General features: G+C 41.2%; 1 protein-coding gene across 7 annotated transcripts in view; it reads right to left on the bottom strand.

Moving 5' to 3' along the window:
• Positions 1 to 24,514, bottom strand: part of Enpp2 (ectonucleotide pyrophosphatase/phosphodiesterase 2) — a 114,829-nt gene that overhangs the window by 59,214 nt on the left and 31,101 nt on the right. For 3 of the 7 annotated variants that reach the window (XM_029547851.1, XM_021217290.2, XM_021217289.2), the window contains exons 1-5: positions 20,423 to 20,615; positions 20,092 to 20,191; positions 9,844 to 9,999; positions 6,959 to 7,084; positions 1,789 to 1,849 (exon numbers count right to left, since the gene is read on the bottom strand). In XM_029547851.1, coding sequence (XP_029403711.1) covers positions 1,789 to 1,849; positions 6,959 to 7,084; positions 9,844 to 9,999; positions 20,092 to 20,191; positions 20,423 to 20,578 — 599 coding nt within the window. In that variant the 5' untranslated portion in view covers positions 20,579 to 20,615. Of the gene's footprint in view, positions 1 to 1,788; positions 1,850 to 6,958; positions 7,085 to 9,843; positions 10,000 to 20,091; positions 20,192 to 20,422; positions 20,640 to 24,514 lie in introns of those variants that run through there. The other 4 variants (XM_021217293.1, XM_021217291.1, XM_029547853.1 and 1 more) reach the window with 3 other exon arrangements.

The following is a 24,514-nucleotide window of genomic DNA, read 5'->3' on the forward strand; positions in this document are numbered from 1 at the left end:
TGAGCCACCATGTGGTTGCTGGGATTTGAACTCCGGACCTTCGGAAGAGCAGTCGGGTGCTCTTACCCACTGAGCCATCTCACCAGCCCTTTTATCCAAATTTTAACCTGAAAAGTTCTCACCTTCTTTTTAAAACTCAGCTCCAAGTTTCCTTTCCTATGATGCTAGTTGCCCACGCTTCTGAATTCCTCCATGATGTTGAGATATACCTACCTCCTTTGTATTCATATACACATTATCATATACTCTGTATTTTAGTTATCTGTTAATGGCTTCCCTTCTAGAGTTTTATGCTGCCCAGGAACTAGCTATATAGACTAAGATGCCTTCAAATTCATAATCCTCTTGCCTGTGCCTCAGTGCTGCAATTATAGGCATGTGCCACCTTGTCCAATTTTAATAAATACTTATCAGATCAATTAGTAAATTAATGAATACATGAGTAATGTACGATTAGCTACAGTAACACTCTTTCCACTAGACCACTAAACACCATAAAACCATTCCTTCAAGTTTATTATAAAGCTGTTTCCAAGGTGATTTAAATTATTAACAATTGTTAAAAGTCTATCAGCAAAGGACTCACTGATCCAAGACAAACATGGATGAAATGGTACTTTAAGGGTCAGGCTTAAGAGAATAGTGAACTATGTATAAAGTTCTTTCTAATAACTTGAAGCTAAGTGAGCAACTCTTAGCTTGTGTCTCTTAGAAGTCATGTTACAAGTAAAACATATTTTAAAGGGGCCTTACATAAACAGTCAGAAATTGTTTCATCTCTTTCCATACATCCTAAGTGTTGAGATGTCTATTTCTCCTTCCTTTTATGCCTAATTATGATTCTTAAGAGGAGGGAAAAATAAAGGTATCTAAACACTTAAATTCTGCATCCTGGGCTGGAATATATGCATACATAAATATTTAAAGACTAAATACTTTATGAAAACATATTTGTTGAGAATGCATTTTCTGCCAAGCATTGTAAAAGCATACAGAGTCTCACAGTTTCCTGGAAGGCACACGTGTCCAATTTTAGTCACACTTGAGCTGCTAGGTGTCACTCAATGTGGCTTTCACCCTCTAAGTCAGCCCCTTAGCAGGGAAGTGGATTTTTGCCTGATCTGGTGGAAGCTACCTTCTTGGATAACAACTTTAGAAGATCTGGCATCTCCTTTTTCCTTTTCCCTCCCTCACGCACTAACAAAGGCAAGAACAGAACTCCGGGGAAACTACTGTGGGGGCTGCGCAGTGGTAAGGCAGAGAATGGCAGCAGGAAACGCAGCCTCCGGAGATCAGCAGATGTACTTGGGTGGACCACAGCAGACACTGAGACTCCAGCATGCACAGCAGTGACAGGAAAAAGAACATCAAAGCTACAAGATAGGACTGGCAGCATGGCTCAGCAACTGACTTGCTTGCCTGCAAGCCTGACGATCTGAGTCAGATCCCCGGAAGCCATATAGAGGCTGAAAGAGAGAACCAACTCCACAGAGTTGTCTTCTAACCTCCACAGACATGCTATAGCGTGAGTGGTAGCATACACACCCTACACACACTTACACACACACACACACACACACACACACACACACAAGATCACATAATCGAGTTTTATTTTATTTTTTAAAACTCTCGAGATAGCTTGACGGGCAACATATTTATAAGAGCTCACGCAAGATTATGTGGAGAAGGGAATTTCCATCTTAAAACGTAGTCATTTACCCTCTGTGATGGCTTATCAGGGGATGTGGAATACTTCATAATATCCAGGGGACAAAATACACTCACCCTGCAGGGCATTCAGGAACTCTTATTTCCTCACAGTCATCGTCTACCCAGTGTGATTCTCCTACAAGAAAAAAATGGGGACATTTATTGTGCGTCTATTTATAGGTGCCGCCCAGAGAGTAAGAGTGTGATGCCAGAATCTGTGTCCTCTTTGGTACTTGTTTATGGGATACCATCTAAAAAGAAATTCTGAAATAAAGTCTAGTGTCTGCTCTGGCTTTTAAAGTACACCCATACATGGTGGGAAAGCTAAGATTTAATAACCTCAAATGGTGTTTATTTCAGCTTTCAGCTCCTAAATGGTTTGTAGATTTGAAAAAAAAAAAAAAAAAAAAAAAAAAAAACTGTGGCGTCAGTGGACAAAATTTCATGTTTGTTTCCTTCCAAAAATAAACTGTTTGGTCATTAGATGGAACATTCTCTCCCCTGCCACTAAAGATCTCAAAGCCATAGAAAGCATGGCACAACTTCCCTTCTGGAGGGGAAAAGGCTTATGTTGTTATAATAATATCCAAGGATAACCGATAAAATGTTACAAGACTTTTCTGATGAGCACGTGTATAGTCTTGGATTTACACATCAAAAGCCAAACTGTCTCTCCCTCTTACCTTGCATCAAGATCAATCTGAAAACATAAGCCCTGCATGTGTGGAGGCTACGGGTCTATGTCAGGTGTCTTTCTGTCACTTATCTGTGGTGGTCTGAATAGGTCTGGCCCCCATAGATTCATGTGTTTGGATGCTTAGCCCGTAGGAAGTGGCACAATTAGGAGGCACAGTCTTGTTGGAGGAAGTACGTCACTGTGGGGGCCAGATTTCAATTCTCATGCTCAAGCTGTGTCCAGTGTGGCACACAATCTCCTCTTGGTTGTCTGCAGATCAAGATCTAGAGAAGAACTCCTGGCTTCTCCAGCACCATGTCTGCCTCCACACTGCCATGCTTCCTGCCATGATGATAATAGACTAAACTTCTGAAACTCTAAGCCAGCCACAATTAAATGTTTTTCTGTACAAGAATTACCTTTACAGCAATACAACCCTAACTAAGACACTATCCATCTGATTCTCTGAGACAAGGTCTTTCACTGAACCTGAAGTTTGTGGAGTGGCTAGACTCCAATGAGACCCCAGGATCTGACCGTCTTCATCTATCACCTTGCCTAGCTTCTTACATGGCAGATTCTAAGGGACCTGAATTCAGGACCTCATATTTTCACTGAAGCATTACTTCCTCAGTCCAATGTTGATATTAAATTAGGGTTCTGTTGTGGTTTATACCCAGAAATCCAGGAACTGCAGCATCCATCTCTAATATGGCAGTGCTTAAAGTGGCAGAATCTTTAAGAGGCAGAGCCTAGTGGAAAGAGAGTTGTGGGAGCACCATTCTCACAAGGAACTGATTCATGTCTCTTGGAACTTCATTGGATCCCACAAGAATGAAACATCTTCCTTCCTTGTGATAGACTATGCCTTGGTACAATGTAGCCCAATAGTCATCATTAGAGGTCAAACAGAAGGGGACTTCCAATAGAGGAGGCCTCTACAGTGTGAGTGATCATATCCATAAAAAGACCCACCCTCTGATATTTTGATATAGCAACATAAAAAATATGGAGATGCTATTCTTTGGGGGAAAAACTATCCATAAGAATTTACCTTAAGTTTCTCTAAGACAGACAAAAATTACATATCGAACAGTCATAAAAATTGTGACCAATATCCCACAGAAACTTCTCCCATGTAAAGAACACTGGAAGTCTTCCGCAGCCCGGAACCATTTAGCTGTTGGATGAGCATGTAGGCTAGGAAGTAAACTAAATTAGCTTTACCAAGCACAAGTAACCTAGGGCAGCCACGTGAGGCTCACAAAGTATTAAAATAAGCATCCAGACCACCAAAAATGGCCTTAACCTGTCACCATTCAGTGACGAATGATATCCAGGGCTTTTCTCCTTGTAGACTTTGTGCTTTCCCGTTATATTTACTGCATAAAGATTAAAAGAAAAGGAGAAATAAATTCTTGATGAATGAACTTCAAAATAAAAGTATAACTCTTAGAGTAGAGGAAACTTTCCAATGGGCCAGGAAGGTTTCCAGATCCATTTATACCTTACAAAAACAACTTCCAAACCTTTTCTTTCTTTCTTTTAAAAATAATTTATTGCTGGGCAGTGGTGGCGCACGCCTATAATCCCAGTACTTGGGAGACAGAGGCAGGCGGATTTCTGAGTTTAAGGCCAGCCTGGTCTACAGAGTGAGTTCCAAGACAGCCAGGGCTACACAGAGAAACCCTGTCTCAAAAAAACCAAATAATAATAATAATAATAATAATAATAATAATAATAATAATAATTTATTTTTAATTTCATGTGCATGGGTGTTTTGCCTGCATGTGAGGATATTAGAATTAGAGCTCCCTAAACTGGAGTTACAAAGAGTTGTGAGCTGCCATGTGGATGCTGGGAATTGAACCCAAGTCCTCTCGAAGAACACCTAGTGTTCTTAACCACTGAGCCATCTCTACACACACACACACCCCTTTATATCTTAACTAGGGGTTTAATTCAGGGTCTTGCACACGCTATCTCCCTGTCCATTACCTGAAGTCATTTAACAGAAATGCTTTATAAACATTCTGTGCCAGGAAAAAGACTAAATTGAGGAAATAAGAGATGATGTAACCTATAGATTAAAAGCCATGGGTTTTTTTTTTTTTTTTTTTTTTTGCTTTAAACACCTTTAAGTGACTGGTGTGGTCCCTGAAACGCTTTCGTATCAGGAGATGTACCTTTTGTTTTCTGGAGGCCACAGACCACTAATATCAAAAAAGCATTGTATTCTACCATCAACATACATACATATATACATACTATGGTATGTATGCATACATACTATAGTAAAGCTTTGGGTATAACTGGATCTGTTGATGCTTTAGTGTCTTCACTCGCAAGCACACTGAGTCCTGGGCTGCTGCTGGGGTCTTGGCAAAACGCTTACATGCACTGGGAACAGAAATCACACTCCAGTGCTTCAAATGACTCTGTGATTTACTCTCTGTCTCAGAGTCTCTTTCACTGCTGCTATGATAAAAGAGCCTGAAAATAACATCAGCTCATGGATCAAGGAAGGGAAGGAAGGCAGGCAGGGTTTGGAGCAGCCTGCCTCACCTTGTTCACACTTAGAATGCACAGAGCCAAATACTGCATGCTAGTACTCAGCTCCACTGTATACGGTCCAGGAGGTCCTGCCCAGGGAATGTATCAGCCCACAGTGAAAATGGATCTTCCTGGTTAAATGCTCCTACTACCCAGTCTAGATCTCAAGGAACATTGTGGAAGAAGGTGTGACAAGAACATAAGAATATACAAGATAGAAAGAAGAGCTGTAAAATGTTGTCCTCAGAGCATGGAAGAGCCAGTGCAGTCAAAGGTCCCATGAGACTGCAGTTGCCTGTAATGAGCCTGCGCAAGCCTGAGGTTGGCAACAGTTAAGCATCAGCCTGAGAGGGAACCAGAGTGACCCACTGGCTGCTGCTGAATTCTAGGGGAGGGGCAGGTAAACCTAAGTCACAGAGTTAGACATGGTTTTTATTCAGTGGGACTCAAAACAAAACAAATTGATGTAAATGTGGGAAATGTCCTTCCAGGGAGGGGAGAATAGGAGGGCAGGTGAAAGTGAGTGGAAAAACTGCAGAAAACAGCACTATACACAGTGTGTGAAACTATCAACAAATTCTATACACGTTATTTTAAGAGTATGTGTCTTGGGGGCTGGAGAGATGGCTGCTCTTCCAGATGTCCCAAGTTCAATTCCCAGCAACCACATGGTGACTCATAACCATTTATAATGTGACCTGATGCCCTCTTCTGGCATGCAGGTATACATGCAGATAGAGTACTCATATACGTAAAATAAATAAATAAATCTTAAAAAAAAAAAAAAAAAAGAATATGTGTCTTGGAGGCTGGAGAGACTACTGACTGGTTAGGAGCAATTACTATTCTTTCAGAGGACCGGGACTCAGTTTCTAGCACCTACATGGTAACTTACAACCATCCATCACTCCAATTCCAGGGGATCTAACACCCTCTGCTGACCTCCATGGTAGCCAGGCATGCATTCAGGCAAACTTCTCATATACATAAAATGAAATTTAAAAATCTAAACAAGGTTTTTGAGAATCTGGTCTTTCCACATCAACTAAAGCAATCGAGGAATCAAATTAATTCCCCCATAAGCATTTAAAGAGACCCATCTCCTGGGTGATTCCACACCATGTCAGGTTAGCTACCATACAAGCCAAGGTGAGACTCACCTATGACAGCTTGTACTGCCAATCCCAATCCCAACTCCCTGAACTTCACACATAGATTTCCTATAGAGCATTTTCTCAATAAACTTCATGGAACAAATTCTAGGCTCTTGTGCTAAGAAACCTGATATTAACCAAGACAGAAAGTTTAGAAACATCTTGTTTATCTAATTTTGAAATATTGATTTGCTTTTTGTTGCTTCAAAACAATGACATTCAGAAGACAACTAAGAAAAAATATTAAAAATATTCCATAATTCAGAGGATGGAGAAATGTTCCAGTGCAGTGGTTAAAAACACTTGTTGCGCTGGGCAGTGGTGGCACACACCTTTAATCCCAGAACTTGAGAGGCAGAGGCAGGTGGATTTCTGAGTTCGAGGCCAGCCTGATCTACAGAGTGAGTTCCAGGACAACCAGGGCTACACAGAAAAACCCTGTCTTGAAAAAAAAAAAAAAAGAATAAATAAAAAAAATAAACAAAAAAAGAACACTTGTTGCTCTTTCAAAGGACTCAAGTTTAGATCCAGCACCTACATGGTGGCTTACAACCATCTGTGAATCTCGTTCCAGACAATCTGATGCCCTCTTCTGACATTCACAGGCACTGCACACACACACGCACGCACGCGCACACACACACACACACACACACACACACACACACACACACACACACGATGCATATATATTCATTCATGCAGGTGAAACCCTCACACACATAAAAGAAGTAAATCAAAAAAACTACAATTCTTTCTGACATCTAAATTTCAACACCCAAGGTGGTGTTATAGCCAGAGAATCCAGGATGCTCAGTGTATGCCCAGAGTTTAATGTCTCAGGCAGTCTAAAAGCAGGTACCTTTGCAGACCACTTGGTAGTTGGTACAGCAGTCCCCGCGGGACAAGCAGTCTTCTGTGCAGTGACACGCATTTTCCTCGTTTCGCACTTCCCCACATCTGTCTTTGGTGCACTCCCAGCCTCGAGCTGCAATCAACACAAGGAAACACTCTTACCACTGCCGCACATAAACCAAATGACAGAGGCCACAGTTGCTTACAAGGGCTTCCAACCAAAAGAGCCAGAAGCCCACATCGTTGAATCTGTTTGCAAAAACCTGAGTCAGCCAGAGGCCGAGAAGGCATTTGGAGAACTTACAGAACTTACAGATAGGATGAGTTTCTGGTTTTTCAAAGCAGAGGGGAACTCATAGCACAACTGAGTTCTCATACAAAGACAAAACCCAGAAAGTCAAACAAAGGGTCCCCACCCTTCAAGAATGGCCCTGGGTGCCACAAAGAGAAAGAACATAGAGAAGTATTAATGCCCTCAAAATCCCGACCAACCAAAACAGCCATCTACATAAGGTCTCCTAGGGAGGTAAACAGAGATAAAGTAAAAGGAAATATCACTCCCAACTGAGTGATAGGTTAGGGTTCAGTTCTTCAAAGAAACATTCAAAAAGGGAAACTTTTCACTTTTATCAGAGTGCTAAGGTCATATTTTTAATTGATTTTTTTGTTTTGTTTTGGTTTTTTTTTGGTTTTTTGAGACAGGGTTTCTCTGTGTAGCCCTGGCTGTCCTGGAACTCACTTTGTAGACCAGGCTGGCCTCGAACTCAGAAATCCACCTGCCTCTGCCTCCCGAGTGCTGGGATTAAAGGCATGCGCCACCACGCCCGGCTTTAATTGATTTTTTTTTTAAACAATTAAAATTTTTTTACAAATGTTATCAGTCACTATTCTATTTCACCTCAGATATAAGACTGTGAGATTAACCACCACATTCTAGCTGACCAATGAAGATTTATTAAAATGCCTTTAGGATGGTGGTGGAAATGATCTTTGATTCTTGAAATCGAGGACTGTAGCGTAAGGAGATTTCATGGACAGTCCATGTGTTTAGTTTTCTCAATTCCCATAATTGGTCTGTCTCATTGCTTCCCATCCTCTGGGTGCTAAGAGTATAGTGAAGTGCCAAAGACAGGACCGCCGTCTTCCTGGAACTCATATCTAAGTCAGAAAGACAGACCACATGCATGTAACCAACAAGCTGCCATCATTCAGTCATAGGAAGAGAAGCGAAGGTGGGGAAGGAGCAACAAAAGCCTACTGGTAAAGCATCACAGAGAACATCCCTAAACTGAGGCACACTCGGACACTTCAAGCCTTCATCCTCTAAGGCGGGTACTCGGTAGAAGCAATGATATTCTTCTAAAACAAGGCTGTTCCTTCGTGACATTCTGCCAAGAGGAGCCCTTGCTAGGTGACTGAATAGACAGAGGTGGAACAGTCAATGAATTCTGTCCCAGTTGTTTCATGGAATGCTATGCTGCCATTTGAAAGCATAGTGTTCTTTAAAAACACTGCCTCCCACATGATTGTGTATATAAATACACATATATATTTACATACAATATCCAGACACCCTAAGCAAAGAGAGTTTATACTGAAATCTTAGGCTTGCTTCCTGTATTGGTATAGCAGACCCTCAAGAAGAAACGTTCTTTTTCCCTTTCAACTTTTTATTGTTATTTGACATTTGATTCTTCCACATTCAATACATGTTGGCTTTAGACATCAGAGAATAATGTGCTTTACAGAATGTTGTTATAGTCAGTATTAACCTAGGAAGAATGGCGTGAGCTATATTCAAAGAGAACTAAGCTAGAATTACAGACGCGTTACGTTTTGCAGAGTTTTCAGAGCAGAAAGTTGGAAGGTTGGCTTAACTTACTGGGGACAAGATGCTCCACATGAAAGGTTCTAAAATCCTCAGTGCACATCAGACACAGGTTGCAGGTTTGCACTTGTGTCTTAGGGTCAAAGAGCTCTGAGAGATGTCTAGTCCAACCATACAGTCGATGTACAAGAGCCTCAGCTCTAAGCTTACAGAACCACAGCTGCACCTGGTAGAAACTCTACAAGAAATCCATAACAAAAATGTGTCTACATGCCTAGAAAATGCATTATGCAAAAAAGCAACCTAATGAGGCCCTTATATTTTACAGACTGTAGGGAAAATAAGTCCCAGTTAGTCAGGGAGTTTATGCTGATTTTCCAATAAATCAGGAACTAAGGCAATAATGTCTCATCAAAAAGATCAGACAAATAGCAATGGGTAAGTTGGGCTTTCCAAAATACCACCCGTGCACAGAAGTAATAATTTGTCAAGGGAGCTAAGAAACCAGTTTCCAGTGTTCAAAGCAGGGATTCTTGCCATTCTTCTTATCGCATGAGGTTTTTCCAGGGACAGAGACATGGTAATGAATATGGAAGATGCTCCAAAAAGCCCTATCTAAAACTGGCTTTGAAAACAGAGTAAGTGTGATAAGAAAATCACAAAGCTTACTTTTCCCTTGACTCGTGAGCTTTCATAGGTTCTAATGACCATTCCACTACAGGATAAATAAAATCAGGAAATTTTTAGAAGAAGATTTCAAAGCCGCCCAGAGCAAAAGACCCCAGACTGATTCCATAAATGTTTTCCATTTGCACAGAATACAGAGAGTTGGTTTTAAACCTAGAACTTTCAGTCTACGGTACCTGCAATTGGAAAGTGCCTTCTTTGACTGGGCCAAGAATGGTTGAGCCAAGTTATTCCTACTAAGTACGTCTCCATACAACCATCAGTCATTCGAGAAATGAACTAAAACCCTCTATGAGAAAAGGCCAAAGCAGAGATGCCTAACAGCTAGGTATCGCTGAGCCTTTTTCTAGAGGTGAGAGTTTTCCAGAGTCACATACCTGTTTTCAAACAGAGCTCATCAAAATCATGGCAGCAGCTGCTGTAGCTCTTACATAGGTTGTCACACCGACAGTCAGGAGGTCCAACCTCTTGAAGCTCAAAGCATCTGCCTTTGCAGGATCCAGATGTGTTGGTCCATGGAGAGTCAGATAACACTGCCATTCAAATAAGAGACGAAAGACAGCATCTTAGAGACTAGCCATGTCACCAATGCAAGAGTGTCACTTAGAAGCAATTGAGGTGGAAATGCAGTCAAAGCTCTGGATGAGCAGCCTGGCTTCAGTGCCTGCTCCCTGGGTACCTCAAGCACGTTGCCCAACTTACGTAAACCACAGTTTCCTTATCTGTAAAATGGGAGACTCAAAAAACCAATTCCAGATTGAAATGAGAACTGAATGAAATAACCTGTGTGAAATGCATGTCAGGATAGCATGCATATACAGAAGAACAAACGTCGGCTCTACTCATGATTACAATTATTAGTACTACACATATGTAATGTGCCGCTATTAAAATAAGATTTCATTTCCCACTTTAAACTCCGTACTGCTAGCTGAGCTTGGGAATGGTACGCCTATAAGCAAGCACTCAGGAGAGAGAAGAGGATTCAAGGCCAGCCTGGGCTGCATAGCAAGACTTGGAATGAAAAGCTATCACCACGGCCAAACATATTAGGAAATGTGAACATGCATGTTTGAAACCAGTCTGAACACATATGATCAGAACAGAGCATTTGCCCAATCTCTTCTCACCATAAAATCCATGTCTATCTGGTATTACTGGAACACACCTGCCACTTGGCAAAAACTAACCCCATCACTGTTTGAATATGATATAATCTTAAAATCTCAAAAGCCAACCAAAGTTTAATAAAAGAAAGAATATAATATGATGAAAATTGGTCCAATTTATCATGTGTGGGCAATTTATGATTGAGACTTAACTGAAATGTCTACTCATAATAGCACCCAACTAAAAAAATATCAAGATATGAATTTAATAATACATATGCAGAACCTACCGTCAAGAATAGTCTAGGAGCTGAGGCTGGTTCCTCATCTCCTCAAAAAAGAAAGATAAAAAGATAAAATAGGTGCCTAAGAGATGGTTCAGGATTAAGGGTACATGCTGCTCCTACAGGGGACTTAAGTTTGGTTTGGAACACTCGTATTAGGTAACTCATAACTAACTATAACTCTAACCCCAGGAGATCTGACTCCTTTCTCTGGCCTCAACCAGTACTGAATTCACATGTGTGCATGCGCACGTGCATATGCTCGAGCACACACACACACACACACACACACACACACACACACACACACACACTGCATTCACATGAACACACACAATTAGAAATTCAGTCATCTTAAAGAAGATTATACTAAAGCTTTTGAAAAACACAATTTTAGAAAAATCTAGGTAAGTCATAGGGCACCCAACTTTAAAGACAAAAATATCAATAACAGAAAAGAAAAGTACTAATTCATCCTAAACCTAAATATTCAATATGCTCACAGAGAAAAATACCAATAATTCTACAAAGTTGGGAAGATAGACAATCTTACTGAGAAATAAACACAAAAATAGAAAGGTGGTCAAGGGAAAAAGTAATTTGGTGACAGGATAGAAAAGTACGTTCTGGAGGTAAATAATTGTGATTGGTACTAGGAAATAAATTCATCAATACTGTGCATGAGGCCCAGAAACAAAGCCAAATACTGAGAGTTTGATTTATTTTAAAACTGCACTTCAAAAAACATCCTCTAGTTTGATATGTGTAACATTTTATGAAATCAGATGATTGCCTGGCCTTTCAGTTTATTGTATTCTATTTTCCATGTATATAGGTGGATGAAATATATATCATAATATATGTGTGTGTGTGTGTGTGTATACACACATATATGTCTTAGCAAATATGTTACAAATATAACATATTTGTAAATTCTACATTTAGAATTGACTGGGTTTCGCAACACATATATTATCTCATTTAAAATCAAGGTGCCCAAGAACAAATATTAAATGACAGTTTTAGATGTACCCATGCCATTTATTTGAATATGTAGTTCATCCCTTAGTCAACTGCCCCTTTAATCAGAGTAATCAGAGTCACCCAATTCTGGCCTTTATGGCATCAGATCAGTTGACATTAAGCAAACAGATTCACTAGACCGTGAGATGTGAAATGCTTTCTCACAGTTGATTCAGGGATGGTGAAATAAATACAAACCACATCAATTCAGTTTTTAAAAAATTATGTCTGTTTCCAATGCAGTGTCTTACCTCTGCTCCACAAACCACATTTTTCTGTTGATTTTGGCCAACCTATCAACTGTACACGCCGAGCCATAAGAAACCATGGCAGACAAAAAGGAAAAATAGAAGAAAAAAAAAAAACCTAGCAAAAGGGAAAAATAATGAAAAACTTGTAATTGAATAAATGTTCTTTGTTTAAGGGTAGTGCTTAGATATTATCATTCAAACCAATGTCTAATAGATTCAAGCAGTGATCACTCCCGTTGAGCTATGTCTGTAAATAGGCCCAGCAACTCTAATGGCTGAGACAATGAGACAATGAAACCTTTGCTCATCCTGTCATATCTTCTTCATGGAGTCCCAGCCAGTATTTATTTGAAAGCTTCTTATTGTCTATGACCCATGTGTGTGGTCCTCACCAAAATCTCTTCCTTGGATCTTTCTTTACCTCTGAAATCCCTGACTGCATCCTAAGCTGGGTTGTAATCATTCTTTGACCATCCTAGCAAGGTGATTTTGTCCATGTTTTCTTACAGTAACAGTCATTCTCTCACTGTGCCCCTTGCTGTCTTGAGAAAGCATTGAATCCCACTCAACCGTTTGCCTTATCAGGTTTGGTCCTTCTCGCCAAGATTTCCATGAAGGCAACTGTCAGAGCTGCATCTATACTGCAGAGGTACATCCCGGGAAAGATGTGCAAGATTGGACTATCAGCAGCTTCAGTGAGGAGCGAGCTCCTGTGTGAATCAGGAGAGGCATGGGCCAAAATTCACTCATTCTCCGATAACAGTGGCAAATTAAGCTGAGAATAACAGAAAGGAAAATGAAAAGATGGTCTGAGCCATGTAAGAACCTTTCTAATCTAATAACCCCAAGAAACTTGAGCTGTGGTTCCTTGGAGGGGTGGGGGAGAGAGAGAGGGAGAGAGAGAGAGAGAGAGAGAGAGAGAGAGAGAGAGAGAGAGAGAGAGAGAGAGAGAGCCAAACATGGTGGCTCACGCCTTTAGTCCCAGCACTTGGAAGGCAGAGGCAGGCGGAACTCGGAATTCAAGGCCAGCATGAGCTACAGAACGAGTTCCAGGACAGCCAGGGGTACTTAGTGAGGCCCTACCTCAAAATAACAACATCAGTAAATAAACCAAACAAACAAATAAACAGCATCTTGAATAACAATTGTCTTGCCTTTCCAGGCTCTGTTCCAGCCCATCTCCCTACTGTCAGAACAAGCATAGCCCTGGTCATTCTACAAGTCAACCTCTGTAAACTGGCTTTTTAAAATATTCCTCACCAGGGTCTGTGTCCTTCTCCCTACCCCCAGCCTAAGGATGGATTGTTTTGGTTTTTGAATTTTGCTTTCTTTGTGGGGAGTTTTATTTATGATTATCCTATCCATGTGGGTGCCATGCATGTGGGCAGATACACATGCGGTGCCACACATGTGCAAGTCAGATGAAAACTTCATGAAGCTGGCTCTCTCCTTGCCCCTTTACGTGGGCTCCATGAACACTGGTCACTTGAGCTTAAGTGGAAAGCCCCTCCCCTCTGAGTCACCCCCCTAGCCCTAGACCCTTTGAAGACTTGTCTTTTATTAGAGTTGATCCAATGCAAATATGGAAAGGGCCTTCCATGACATTCCCCAGATTTTCAATGTAGACCCTCCTTTATTTGACCCCAATCAGAGGAACGGCATAAGCACTGCATGCAGTTCTGTAACTCACTGAGGGGAGGAAAACGACATGGCAGCCAACTGTTGCCACCCCATAGTTTCCACTGTTGCCAAGGCAGCCATGCAAATCACAGAAGGATGATGAAAAAGCAAGCCAACAGAAAGCATCCACAAGTGCTGAGACAAGAGGACACGCGGTGGAGGCACATGCAGGCACTCCTACAACATTCAAATTATAAACTGTCTCTAAGCTATAACGTTGTGGGCTGGAGAGATGGCTCAGAGGTTAAGAATACTGGCTGTTCTTCCAGGGGTCCTGAGTTCAATTCCCAGCAGAATACTGTATGCATAAAAGGAAAATTAACTATTTTTTTTTTAAAGCTACATTTTCACAGGACCCTGTTTTTCTTTTAGAGATGAAATCTGTTCTTTAAATTTAAAAAGCAAACGTGTTTTTCTATATAAATCATTTTGGAGGGACTTTGAATTTTAAAATGTATATACACTATACACAGTGCACAGCGTTCTGTCTCACCAAAGTATAATTTCATGGTTTAACCAAACACAAATGTAAATTATAATCTCTTTATTTCAAATCTGCAGTTCAGATAGGAATGGGTGAGATTATTTCAAATTGTTAAGTAAAATCCTTTTTCTAGGATATTTATTTTGCTGTCCACACACACACACACACACACACACACACACACAGAGAGAGAGAGAGAGAGAGAGAGAGAGAGAGAGAGAGAGAGACAGGGACAGAGAGAGAGAGACAGAGACAGAGACAGAGACAGACAGAGACAGAGACAGAATGAGCATGAGCAAGCTGTAAGCCTCTGGTATTATCTGATCTGCAGACATATAAAAACCACAGTCTAGTGACAATTTAATTGGACTATTGGGAAGAGCCTAACTGATGACAGGGGCTGTCATCAGAGCCAGCTCTGTCCTATACTCTCAATCATATTTTTCTCCACATCATCTTGTTAAGTGGAAAGTTCAAAACTGGCCAGTAAGAGTGGTGGTTATTTAAAATTTCAAGTGTTTCAAGTGTTTGCCTAGCCTAAAGCTGGACGAACTTAAGTTTCTTCTGCCAGGTTGGTCCCACTGGCAGAGTTGCATGCCGGTCCCTGTCAATCACTGACTTCTCTTCTGGATGTTCAGCCCAGGTGTCTGCTGAAAACAAAGCCCTGAAATTGTGGTGGCTGTTCTTATGCCAGCTTCTTCTCTCAAAAGCATAAAAACAGTTACCCTTCTGTCTGCTGTCCAGTCTCAAGTGTAACCTGCTAGCAAAGACTTGGGGCTTGTGGACAGTATGCAGAACGCCACTGCGCCACCCCGCATCACTCCGCGCCATTCCGCGCCACTGCGCCACTCCGCATCACTCCGCCACTCCGCCAGAAGCTGAAATGCTTTCACCTCCCTCTTTTGGAGTACCTAACTCATTCCTTCTCATTGTCCTTTCTTGACTGAGCTGCCCCTCACCCCCTTTCTGAGGGCTTTCACATCATCCCTTAGCAAGCACGAGTTTATACACAGATCTCTGTGGCAGCTTTCACTGCTTCCTAAGTATAGAACTTTCTGGTCTCCCCTCTTCATAGCTGCTGGGCCAGATCTCAGGGGTTGGTGGGGAGATGTCCTCTGGAGGTAGGTGAGAGAGGCAGAAATGGATAAACGGGTCCACCTGGCAAGTTCTCAAACATCTGCCCTCCGGAAACACTGTGTCATTAAACACAATATATTCATATGTAGAAAGACTTCACCAACTACAGGAAAACAGAATTCTGTCATTTAAATGGAAACTTAACATTTTTAAATTAATCTCTAGACCCTTTAAATAGCTCTCAATGTAGTTAATTACATAAATCTGAATAATTTGCAAACCTGCCTGCAAACAAGAACCCTGTCACTTCCAACCAGGTGCTGTTTGTTGACTATCAACTACAAATGAAGCTACCAGCCCCATCCCAAACAGAGTGCAAACGCTTAATCGGACACCTCTCTGACTCTCATTCAGAACGCAAAAGCCTCGTCATCCACCTTCTCTGACGTACATACCACTCACCAGTCTTATGGCATTTTGCTGTAAAAATCTATCTTCTAATTGAAGAATGAAACCGGTGCCTTGCCTGTCAGGGAGCTGCTACGTGGCTAAGATTTTTAGATCATCACAGCACAACTGTGTTATTTATCTAACAGAAAAAAGGTTATTTGTTGGATTCGATTGGTTGATACCGGGTCTCTCAGAGTAGTCCAGAAGAGCCTCAAATTTGCGACCTTCCTGTCTCAGGCTCCCTACTCTTGGAATTATAACCATTAGCTAAGTTAATTATAGCCGTTAACTAAGTACTGCACTCATTAGTAAAGCGCTAACTTAAGTAATTAAAGAGTTTTCTAATTTTATAGAGGCTGTAAATTTTGGGTGTTGTCTTCCAATCACGATTTTGAAAGACTGGTTGATTTTTATCAGTTTAAAAATCTTGTGATTTTATGGGATTCTTGTGTGTGTGTGTGTGTGTGTGTGTGCATCTTTATGTTTCACATGCTTTTTCCTTGGCTCTTTTTTCTTCTGTTTGTTTTGTCCTATGCTTATTTGCTTGCCTGTTTTATCTTACTTTATTATTATTATTTAGATGCCTCTGTTTTCTAAGGAATAAACAGAAATGCTGTGGATTCAGATGGGAGAGGAGGTGGGGAGGATTTAAAAGGAGTCGGGGGAGGGAAACCATAATTGGAATGTTCTGTATGAAAAAAAAAAAATCTATTTTCGATAAAAGAAAAAAACAAGAAAAAAAAACGAAAAGAAAAATAATTATGTTGAACAACGCACACTGAAGTTTCAGATATAGAAACATTATTGAGAATTCTCAGCTGTGTTTAAAAAAAAGAGAGAGAGAGAGAGAAATCACCTCCCTGAGCCCCACTCTACAATCAACTGCAAAGCCAATGGCGTCACTGAGTCCTAACTCAGGCAATCTCATTCCATTGACTCAAACTTCCCCAAATTCTGTATTCAGTCTAACATGCAGTCACACCGTGCAGTACACCCCACTTGGTCACTGTCCTGACAGACTGATGGCTGATCGTCTCTCCGTTCCAGATCTTCCTGCATTCTGCTGGAATGTAATTGAATGTGCTCTCAACTGTACACTGAGACTCCTGAAATTATCAAGGACCAAGAGGCTCCTCATCCCTAACATCACTTTGTATTCTCCAATAAAGTTGTCAGCTTTCCGTCTCATATTTACCCACAGATTCGTCACTCGCGTGCTCTTAAACTTGCCTTTCAAGCCAAGAAAAATGGCGATAAATTAGACCGAGTTATCAAATTTTTAGTAGCCAAGTGTTCCCAAGTTCACAAATGCCATTTTGTCAGTCAAGAGTCACATGGCTTCTATTTCAAAGAGTGCCCATGGCTACCTGGGGACTGGAAGAGTATTGAAGGACATATAGCTTCTGTCACGCAGACTCCTGAACAACTCTAGGCAAGCTCCATTCATGTGCATGCCTGTGTGCAGACAACTGTGCAGACAATGCACACACATTTTCTTTCCATTTTATAGATAAACAGAGTGACCACATCGGAGGTTTAAATGAAGATATCCAACTCAACTGCACTTATTTTTTCTTTTAAAATTCTATTTCTGCCACCCTGCTGACCTTAGTGTCCCTTTCCCAAGCTTTATAACTCACTCTGGTCACTTCACACCTCCTACACATCCCAGGATCTGAAAGAGTTCTCATTCCCCTCCTGCTTCTCATAGGCCATCAGGTCCTAACAATAAATCCAGCTAAGAAGTGTACTAGTTAATTAATTATAAGTTTCTTTCCATGGTCACAGCCTTGGAGCAGACGCCTCAGTTCAAAGTGTAGCAATGAGAGTATTCATGCATGGAAATATTCTCAGCTGTGGCCCAGGAGCCCTGAGGAGCTACCGGGACTAAATAAGAAGTTGCATGCTTTTGAAGGATGGTTCTTGCTCTGGCTACATATAAATGAACAGTCATTGCGTTTCTTGTTTGTGAAACACCTGATAGCACTGAATTTGCAGGATTTCTTTAAAGCCCAAGAATGCTGTAAAATAAATGAATAAATAGATAAATAAATAGATAAGTAAATAAATAAATCCTAGCGTGCTTTCTCTCTTGACTTTTATTTTTTAAAGTGTAGAAAAAGATTCACCCAGTGTTCTCTGATGCAAAAGCTTTGCTGGTAGTCAGAACCATCTATCACTAGTACTATTTAGGAGATTTCCCCCTGTCAAGTGTAGTTAGTAACTAAAAAGATAGTCTATACCCTGCCTTTCCCGATTTCTCAAAGGAACCTTTTGTCTTTTCTACTTAAACAGAAGTGAACCCCAGAAATGTAGACAGCAGGCAAGCTGTATCAAAAGAAAGCTTAAGAATAAAAGTCACATAAGTCTACTGAAGTCCTGAAACTCAGATATAAACTGTGTGGTGCCCTAAAACTAAGCTGCACAGAGATGAAGTGAACTGTCACTATATACCCTAAGGCTTCAAATACTTTCTATTAAACAACTCAAGAAGCAGTATTCTGTAGTATGTTTAATGCTAATTGATCAGTAGTACCCTAGTTTTCCAGAAGTAATAATGATATGACTTGTCTGGTATCTATTCCCTACAACATATGGAAGTAATTTATTATATGAGCAATGTTTTCAGGGACTAATGCATTTAATCCATACTTTTCAAGTTTTCTGGTAGAGATCACATGCATTTAATAGGAGATAAAACAGGATGGAGGAAATGGTTTTTTATTATTTATTTTTAACAATCTAGAAAATAAAGTCTTCTAAACCGATGCTCATTGCTGAGGGCTTGAGACATTACAAGTGACTTGCCTGTGACAGGAGCACTTATTAATATGGACACAGGGTCCCAGGCTGGTACTTTGATGATCCATCTCCCCCCCCCCAAAAAAAAGGTCAAGTTTGAAAATAATGCAGTCTTTAAAGAAATAGCATCGATTCCTGCCACTATCACTTAAAGGAAGCAGAAAATTAGTTCCTTTTTCGGCACAGTGGAAAGACCCGCTGTGGGCTGTCAGAGCAGCATGCTCAGGCCAAGGACCTGGTCCCCTGTCACAGTCAGCCTTAGTGAGGGTGAAAAAGAAGGCTTTAAAGACAGTATTTGCCTCCAATAAAAACAGCATTCTCTTCTGACCCAGCAATCCCTCTCCTCTCTCCCCCAAAGAAACACAATGCAGTTTTGTCCCTTGGGCTCCCCGGGGCCACAGTTTTTTTTTAAGATCTGTTTTCTCATTCTTTCTCCAAATCACACAGCAGCTCCTTCACCCACATCTCCTACTGTACCTTCAACCATCTTCTCAAGCCTAACTCAGATAACTTGCCATGTGGAGGATTCAATATTCCACTATGCCTCATTTACTAATACACATTTCTGGTGGTATAAAGGCAGGTGGTGTTTCATAGCAATGCCAATCAAGAAGCACAGAGAAACACCAAATTCCCAGGGAGACAGAAAACATACTGTGATGTCAGAGAAAGGGAAGAAAATATTGCCCCCAGGGTACCTGTCATTTCAAATGCAATTTTTAATTCTGAAACCATCAGCAGCTCCAATTTCCAGGAAATTAACCAAGCCATTGCTTAAGACCAGGTCAAGGAGGCCCCCTCAGCCTGCACAAACATTCCTTTATGAAGGCCCACTCTGCTGGGTACAGCCCACTGCAAAGGAGCCCCATTCACTCCAGCTGTGTTAGTTAAGTCAGCTCCGAGAACTCACCTTGCCTTCTTCCAGAAGGAAACACAGCAAGTACAGATCTCCTCTCTAAACTCTCTAAGGAACTCACCTTGAGGGCTCCCCCAGTCTCAGTAAATCTTAGTCCCAACGTTATAAATTTCTAGTTTCACTTTAAAAAAAAAAAAAATGTTTATTGCCTCTTTTAACGTTCCTTTTTCCTCATTTCTAGGACAGAACTTTCTGATAGCAAATAATGTACTTTATACCAACACATCTGTCTCAGCCCCCTGTACCACACGGAACCTGTCAGCCCCATCCTTCTCCAACACTAAAACCATACCTAGTCTCCCTAAAGTTCACGTGGCTTTGTTTATGAACAAATGTTCTCATTTTATTTCAATATGTATAACCTTCAGGATACAAAAAAAAAAAAAATGTAAGCAGTCAGTTGTTAAGAATCGACAGTGAAGGTCTCTAATTAAAACGACATTCTTTATACCTAAATTATAGACAGAATTGGTTTTATGACAGAGACACCTTGGGCTAAATGCACAGTACTGTTAACGAAACAAAACTGCTCATAACTGCTACTCTTACCTGTAGGAGGTCCTTCATCCCATTCTGCCCTCTTAATTCGACTTGCTGTGAATCCTAAGCAGAGATTGACGCCGATGGCGAAAGTGAACAAGGATATTACCTAAAGGGATAAGGAGGTCAATTTGTCAAACACAGCTAGATTAGATGCATTCAAAATGCATGGAAGCAGTTCAGATGACCCTAACAGCCCGAGTCCTGACAATTCCGAAAGGCATTCTCAGATGATGTCTGAATTTGAACAAGGAAAAAGAAAAAGAAAAAAAAAATCTAATTCAAATGGCAGTGATCCGAGAGATTCAGCACCTCGCTAGTCACCGTGCCATCCTCCTACCTGGTGTGACCCGAAACAGCCTTGTCTTGCCATGCCGAGGGATTCTTGGAAAAACCTCTGCAGGGTGTTCTCTGCTTGCCCTGAATGCTGCTTTCGGGGCTCTGCGCTCAGGCTGTTAACTCCAAGCAATCCCACCTGGGAAGTTGACAGGCGCATCTGATTCGCCCAGAGCTCGATTTCATCACAGTTGGTTCACAAATTGCAACTCTGAGCTGAAGAGGCTTAAGGCAACATCCTTCTTGGCCCCACCTCCTGACCGGCCCCTCCCCTTGCCCAGACACTTTCATGTGGTATCCTTTGGCAACCGGAGGACTTCTTGTGTAGCTGTGGCCAATAACAGTGCATATTCGTTTTTTTTGTTTTTTGTTTTTTTTTTTTTTCCTCACAAATACATGGTTTGTCAAAAGAGAAACCAAATGTACTTTATCCGATAAAAATGAATCAGAGCTGTCCAGAATTTCCCATCAGCTCGAAGCGTTTGCTATGTAGTTATTTGATACCCTCAACCCCCCAGCTTCAGGGTTTTTTAAAAAAGCAAGGGGGGGGGAGTACAATTTATAAACCAAACAGATCTCTCTGTCTTTACCATTTGTTTATTTTTCTGGCAGTTGGAATGACCCTGTATCTATATAAATACATTCTCAGCTACTTCTGTGAGTTTCACACAATGGGATCTTCCAAAATTGCAACTCATACGAGAGATAACATTATTTTTCCCTTCATGTTGTTAAATTTTACACTAGTAACTTTTATCAAAATACTGGGGCTGCCAGCTAGGCTGCGTAAAGTCCTTCTGAGTATGAAAAACAGACAATATCGTTCCAGTCTCTACCCATTCCTGACAAAAGTCGGCTTGTTTGTGGGGTGGGGGTGGGGTAGGAAGCAGGCATAAAGGACAGTAGGGGAGGGAACTTCATTAGCCTTGAATTTAGCTTGAAAGTGGCAATGGTTGCAAGAATTCCTGTCAAATGCTCGTCTACTTTGAAGAGACTGTTCTGGGAGGCTCTTGTGTGCATTGAAGTTTCTTATCCTAAGCAATTTTGCAACTTTGGCAACCACACCAAATTTAGAAGTCTCTAAATCGGAAAGTCGTTTCCATATTATATGCCTTTAGGATTCAAATGAGGGGAGGTTTGTTTTTGACTTTCCCCTACCAGGCCCCTTGACGATCATTCTTGCAGAGCACATATGTGCATACGTAAACAAACAGGAACCTTCCGGGCAGCAACTGCTAAAGGAAGCCCCCGTGGCTCTGCTCGCATAAAACCCGATAGCACAAAAGCCAAGAGCTTGTTTACGTGGACCGCAGAGTAAGCCTGGGTTTCATTATAAACTCTAGAATTTAGTAAACAGCTCATTGAAAAGAAGAAGAGACACTGCCAGACACTCAGTGGCTTTTCTAGGATCCTCTTAGCTTTGGACTCTCACAGAGGGGGCAGGCTCTGAATTTATCTACAAGCCTCTTGCTTTAGTCTGTATGCCAAGCTAAACTGATCTGGAGTTGATTATTTAGCAAGGCTTCTAGAAGATGTTAACCCCATGTAAGGTTTTTCTACTATATATTCCGTCTCAAGATCCAAACCTGCTGTTTTCAGGGAAATCTGTAAACCAAAAGGAAATCATTGGGTCTGCACTGTTATTTCAGTGTACCCTGCATGCTACAGAGGATCTGAAAACAAACGGCCTCCTTTTCTCTCCAGCCTCCCCTGCCTGTAGTTCCCAGCAACTTGAGACTTTCTCTGACATAGAAACCCATCTCTAAGAAAATCTAGGCTCTCCTTGGGAGGAAATAAAAAATACAGCTCAGAAACTGAAGATCATTTTGTATTTTGTTGTTTTATTTTATGGCTGTTCAAACGAGCTGTGCAGGAGAGAGGGGCCACAAAGTCTGAGAGCAAGTTGGTCATGTACATCATGATCTGTACAGCACTGGATTACCCATTGATCCAAAAGGATCAAGATCAGCCACTGTTTCTGTTAGCCATTCTGCCAAAGAATTCTATTTCTACCCAGATCACTGCGCATCAGGAACTGGTCAAAACATGCACACATGTGCGTGCACACACCTACATACACGTGCATATAAACAAATATACACATGCACACACATACACGTATATATGCACACATACAAACACATACATGTGTGCACATAAACATCACATATACATATAAGAACATACGCAGGTGTCTAAATACATACACATCATCTAGCTATAGTTAAGCAAATTGTGTGTGTGTTTTATATGTGCATATGTATATGAAGGTATATGTGTTTTCCATGTGTGGAAGCCAGAGAAGGGCTTTGAGTGTCCTTCCTTATTACTCTGTCCCTTATTCCGTTGAAATAGGGAGTCTCACTGAAGCCAGAGGCAGGCTAGCAGGCAGAAGTCCTCAGCAGTTCTCATGACTCCACCCCCAACAGGGCTGCTGGGCGAGACAGAAGGCAAGCAGATTTTTACTACAAGGTGATCATTATAGATTAGGCAGTCAGTGGGATAACCTTATCTTGGCATCAAATCAACTGTAAAACACAATTAACTCTCATTATCTCAAATAAAGAAAACTCCGAGCGTGGTAATATAGCCTGGTAATATAGACAATAGGTCCAAAAATTCACCTAAAATAACTAGACTACAGTGCAAAATGTTTCGAAAGAAATAAAGCTCACCTGTTACTGTGTTTAAGGTTTTGACACACATCGCTGGCCGGCTCAATACAGCAAAAAGAATATGGGGGGGAGGGGGGACGGCTCGAGAAAAGCTGTAAACGTCCAGTGTGGCTTATTAACCCAGCATATTTCAGGGAACACTGCCCTCTGGCAGAGAAAACCCTAACCCTATAAACACCTGATAAGCAACTCGGCCTCAAGAACACTCTAGTCTCCAACATTATGGCCCATAAGGATCTCCCTGAGGGGCAAGTATTAAAATGGGATATGTAAGCCTGTCCCCAGAGATTCTGCTCCACTGCTTCTAAGGGGTAAGAGAAGAAAGGAGACTTTAGGAGACAGACAAGGACACAATGGTTTGTTCTGATACAAGCCATGCAAAGACCACGTTTAGGAAAGCATAGGAATAAATGACAGTGACTTTATTTATCAGTGCCTCACAGGTCGAACGGCTGGACCTAATTCATAACCTAATTTTAATCTATAACACTTATAGTGTTCACTGTTCACTGGACTTTAAGTTTCCATCTCTCAATGACAAGCTGGGGTGCTCCAGCATGGGGGTGGTAGAGTATTCTGGATGCTGGAAACTTCAGAGCAGTGACTTATTTACTTTGCTGTTTATACAAAGCAGCAGTGTGTTGCTTGGTTGCGATACAGCCGTTGCATTTACAGAAATGCACAGTCTATCTTTTCATGAAAGGGTTCTATGGCTCCTTGTTCTCAAGCCCTGACCAAGATAAGAAGGTTTGGGGTGACCCGTGAGGTTTGAAAGCTGGGTGACTGACACTTGTCACTCTCACTGCCAATTCTGAAACTGTCTGGAACTCACTAAAACTTTGTCCCTGTTCTGTTTGTTTCTCCTTATGCTGAACTGCTCTGAGTTGGCTTTATATTGCTCCAACTGTAATGACAACAAACCACCATGAACCTTAGAAAATGGCACTCCTGTGTATTTCCCCCTGATCTAGTTGAAAAGTCATGATGTCTTGTCTTTTAAATTCTGTTTTGGCTGAGGACAACTAGAAAATTCAGAATTCGCAAAATGAACAACAGCCTTTGTTTCCCAACCTAATGGTCAGAATGCTTTGACAGCTAAAAAGAATAACAAGCTGGCTCACTGCTTCCACAGTTCTGGACTGCAGATGGGACTTAAGATGCTAAGTTGCAAGAGTGAGGTTTTAGGAATAATGTACGTTCCAGGCATTAACCAGTAGAGAAAAGGCAAGCTTCAATATAAATGCCAAGAGGGCTTGTTCTCTTAATTATCACACAATTGAAAGCTGAAATCAATACCATCATGTTTCTCAGGGGATTTAATTTATGTTGTAACTGTCTATGTGTTACCCAGACTGTGTATGTGTTATACATCTAACAAGAATTGCACACAAATTGATCTGTGAGTGATCGTTCATCATTCG

This window comes from Mus pahari, chromosome 17 (assembly GCF_900095145.1).
Source record: "Mus pahari chromosome 17, PAHARI_EIJ_v1.1, whole genome shotgun sequence".
Classification (NCBI taxonomy): Eukaryota; Metazoa; Chordata; class Mammalia; order Rodentia; family Muridae; genus Mus; species Mus pahari.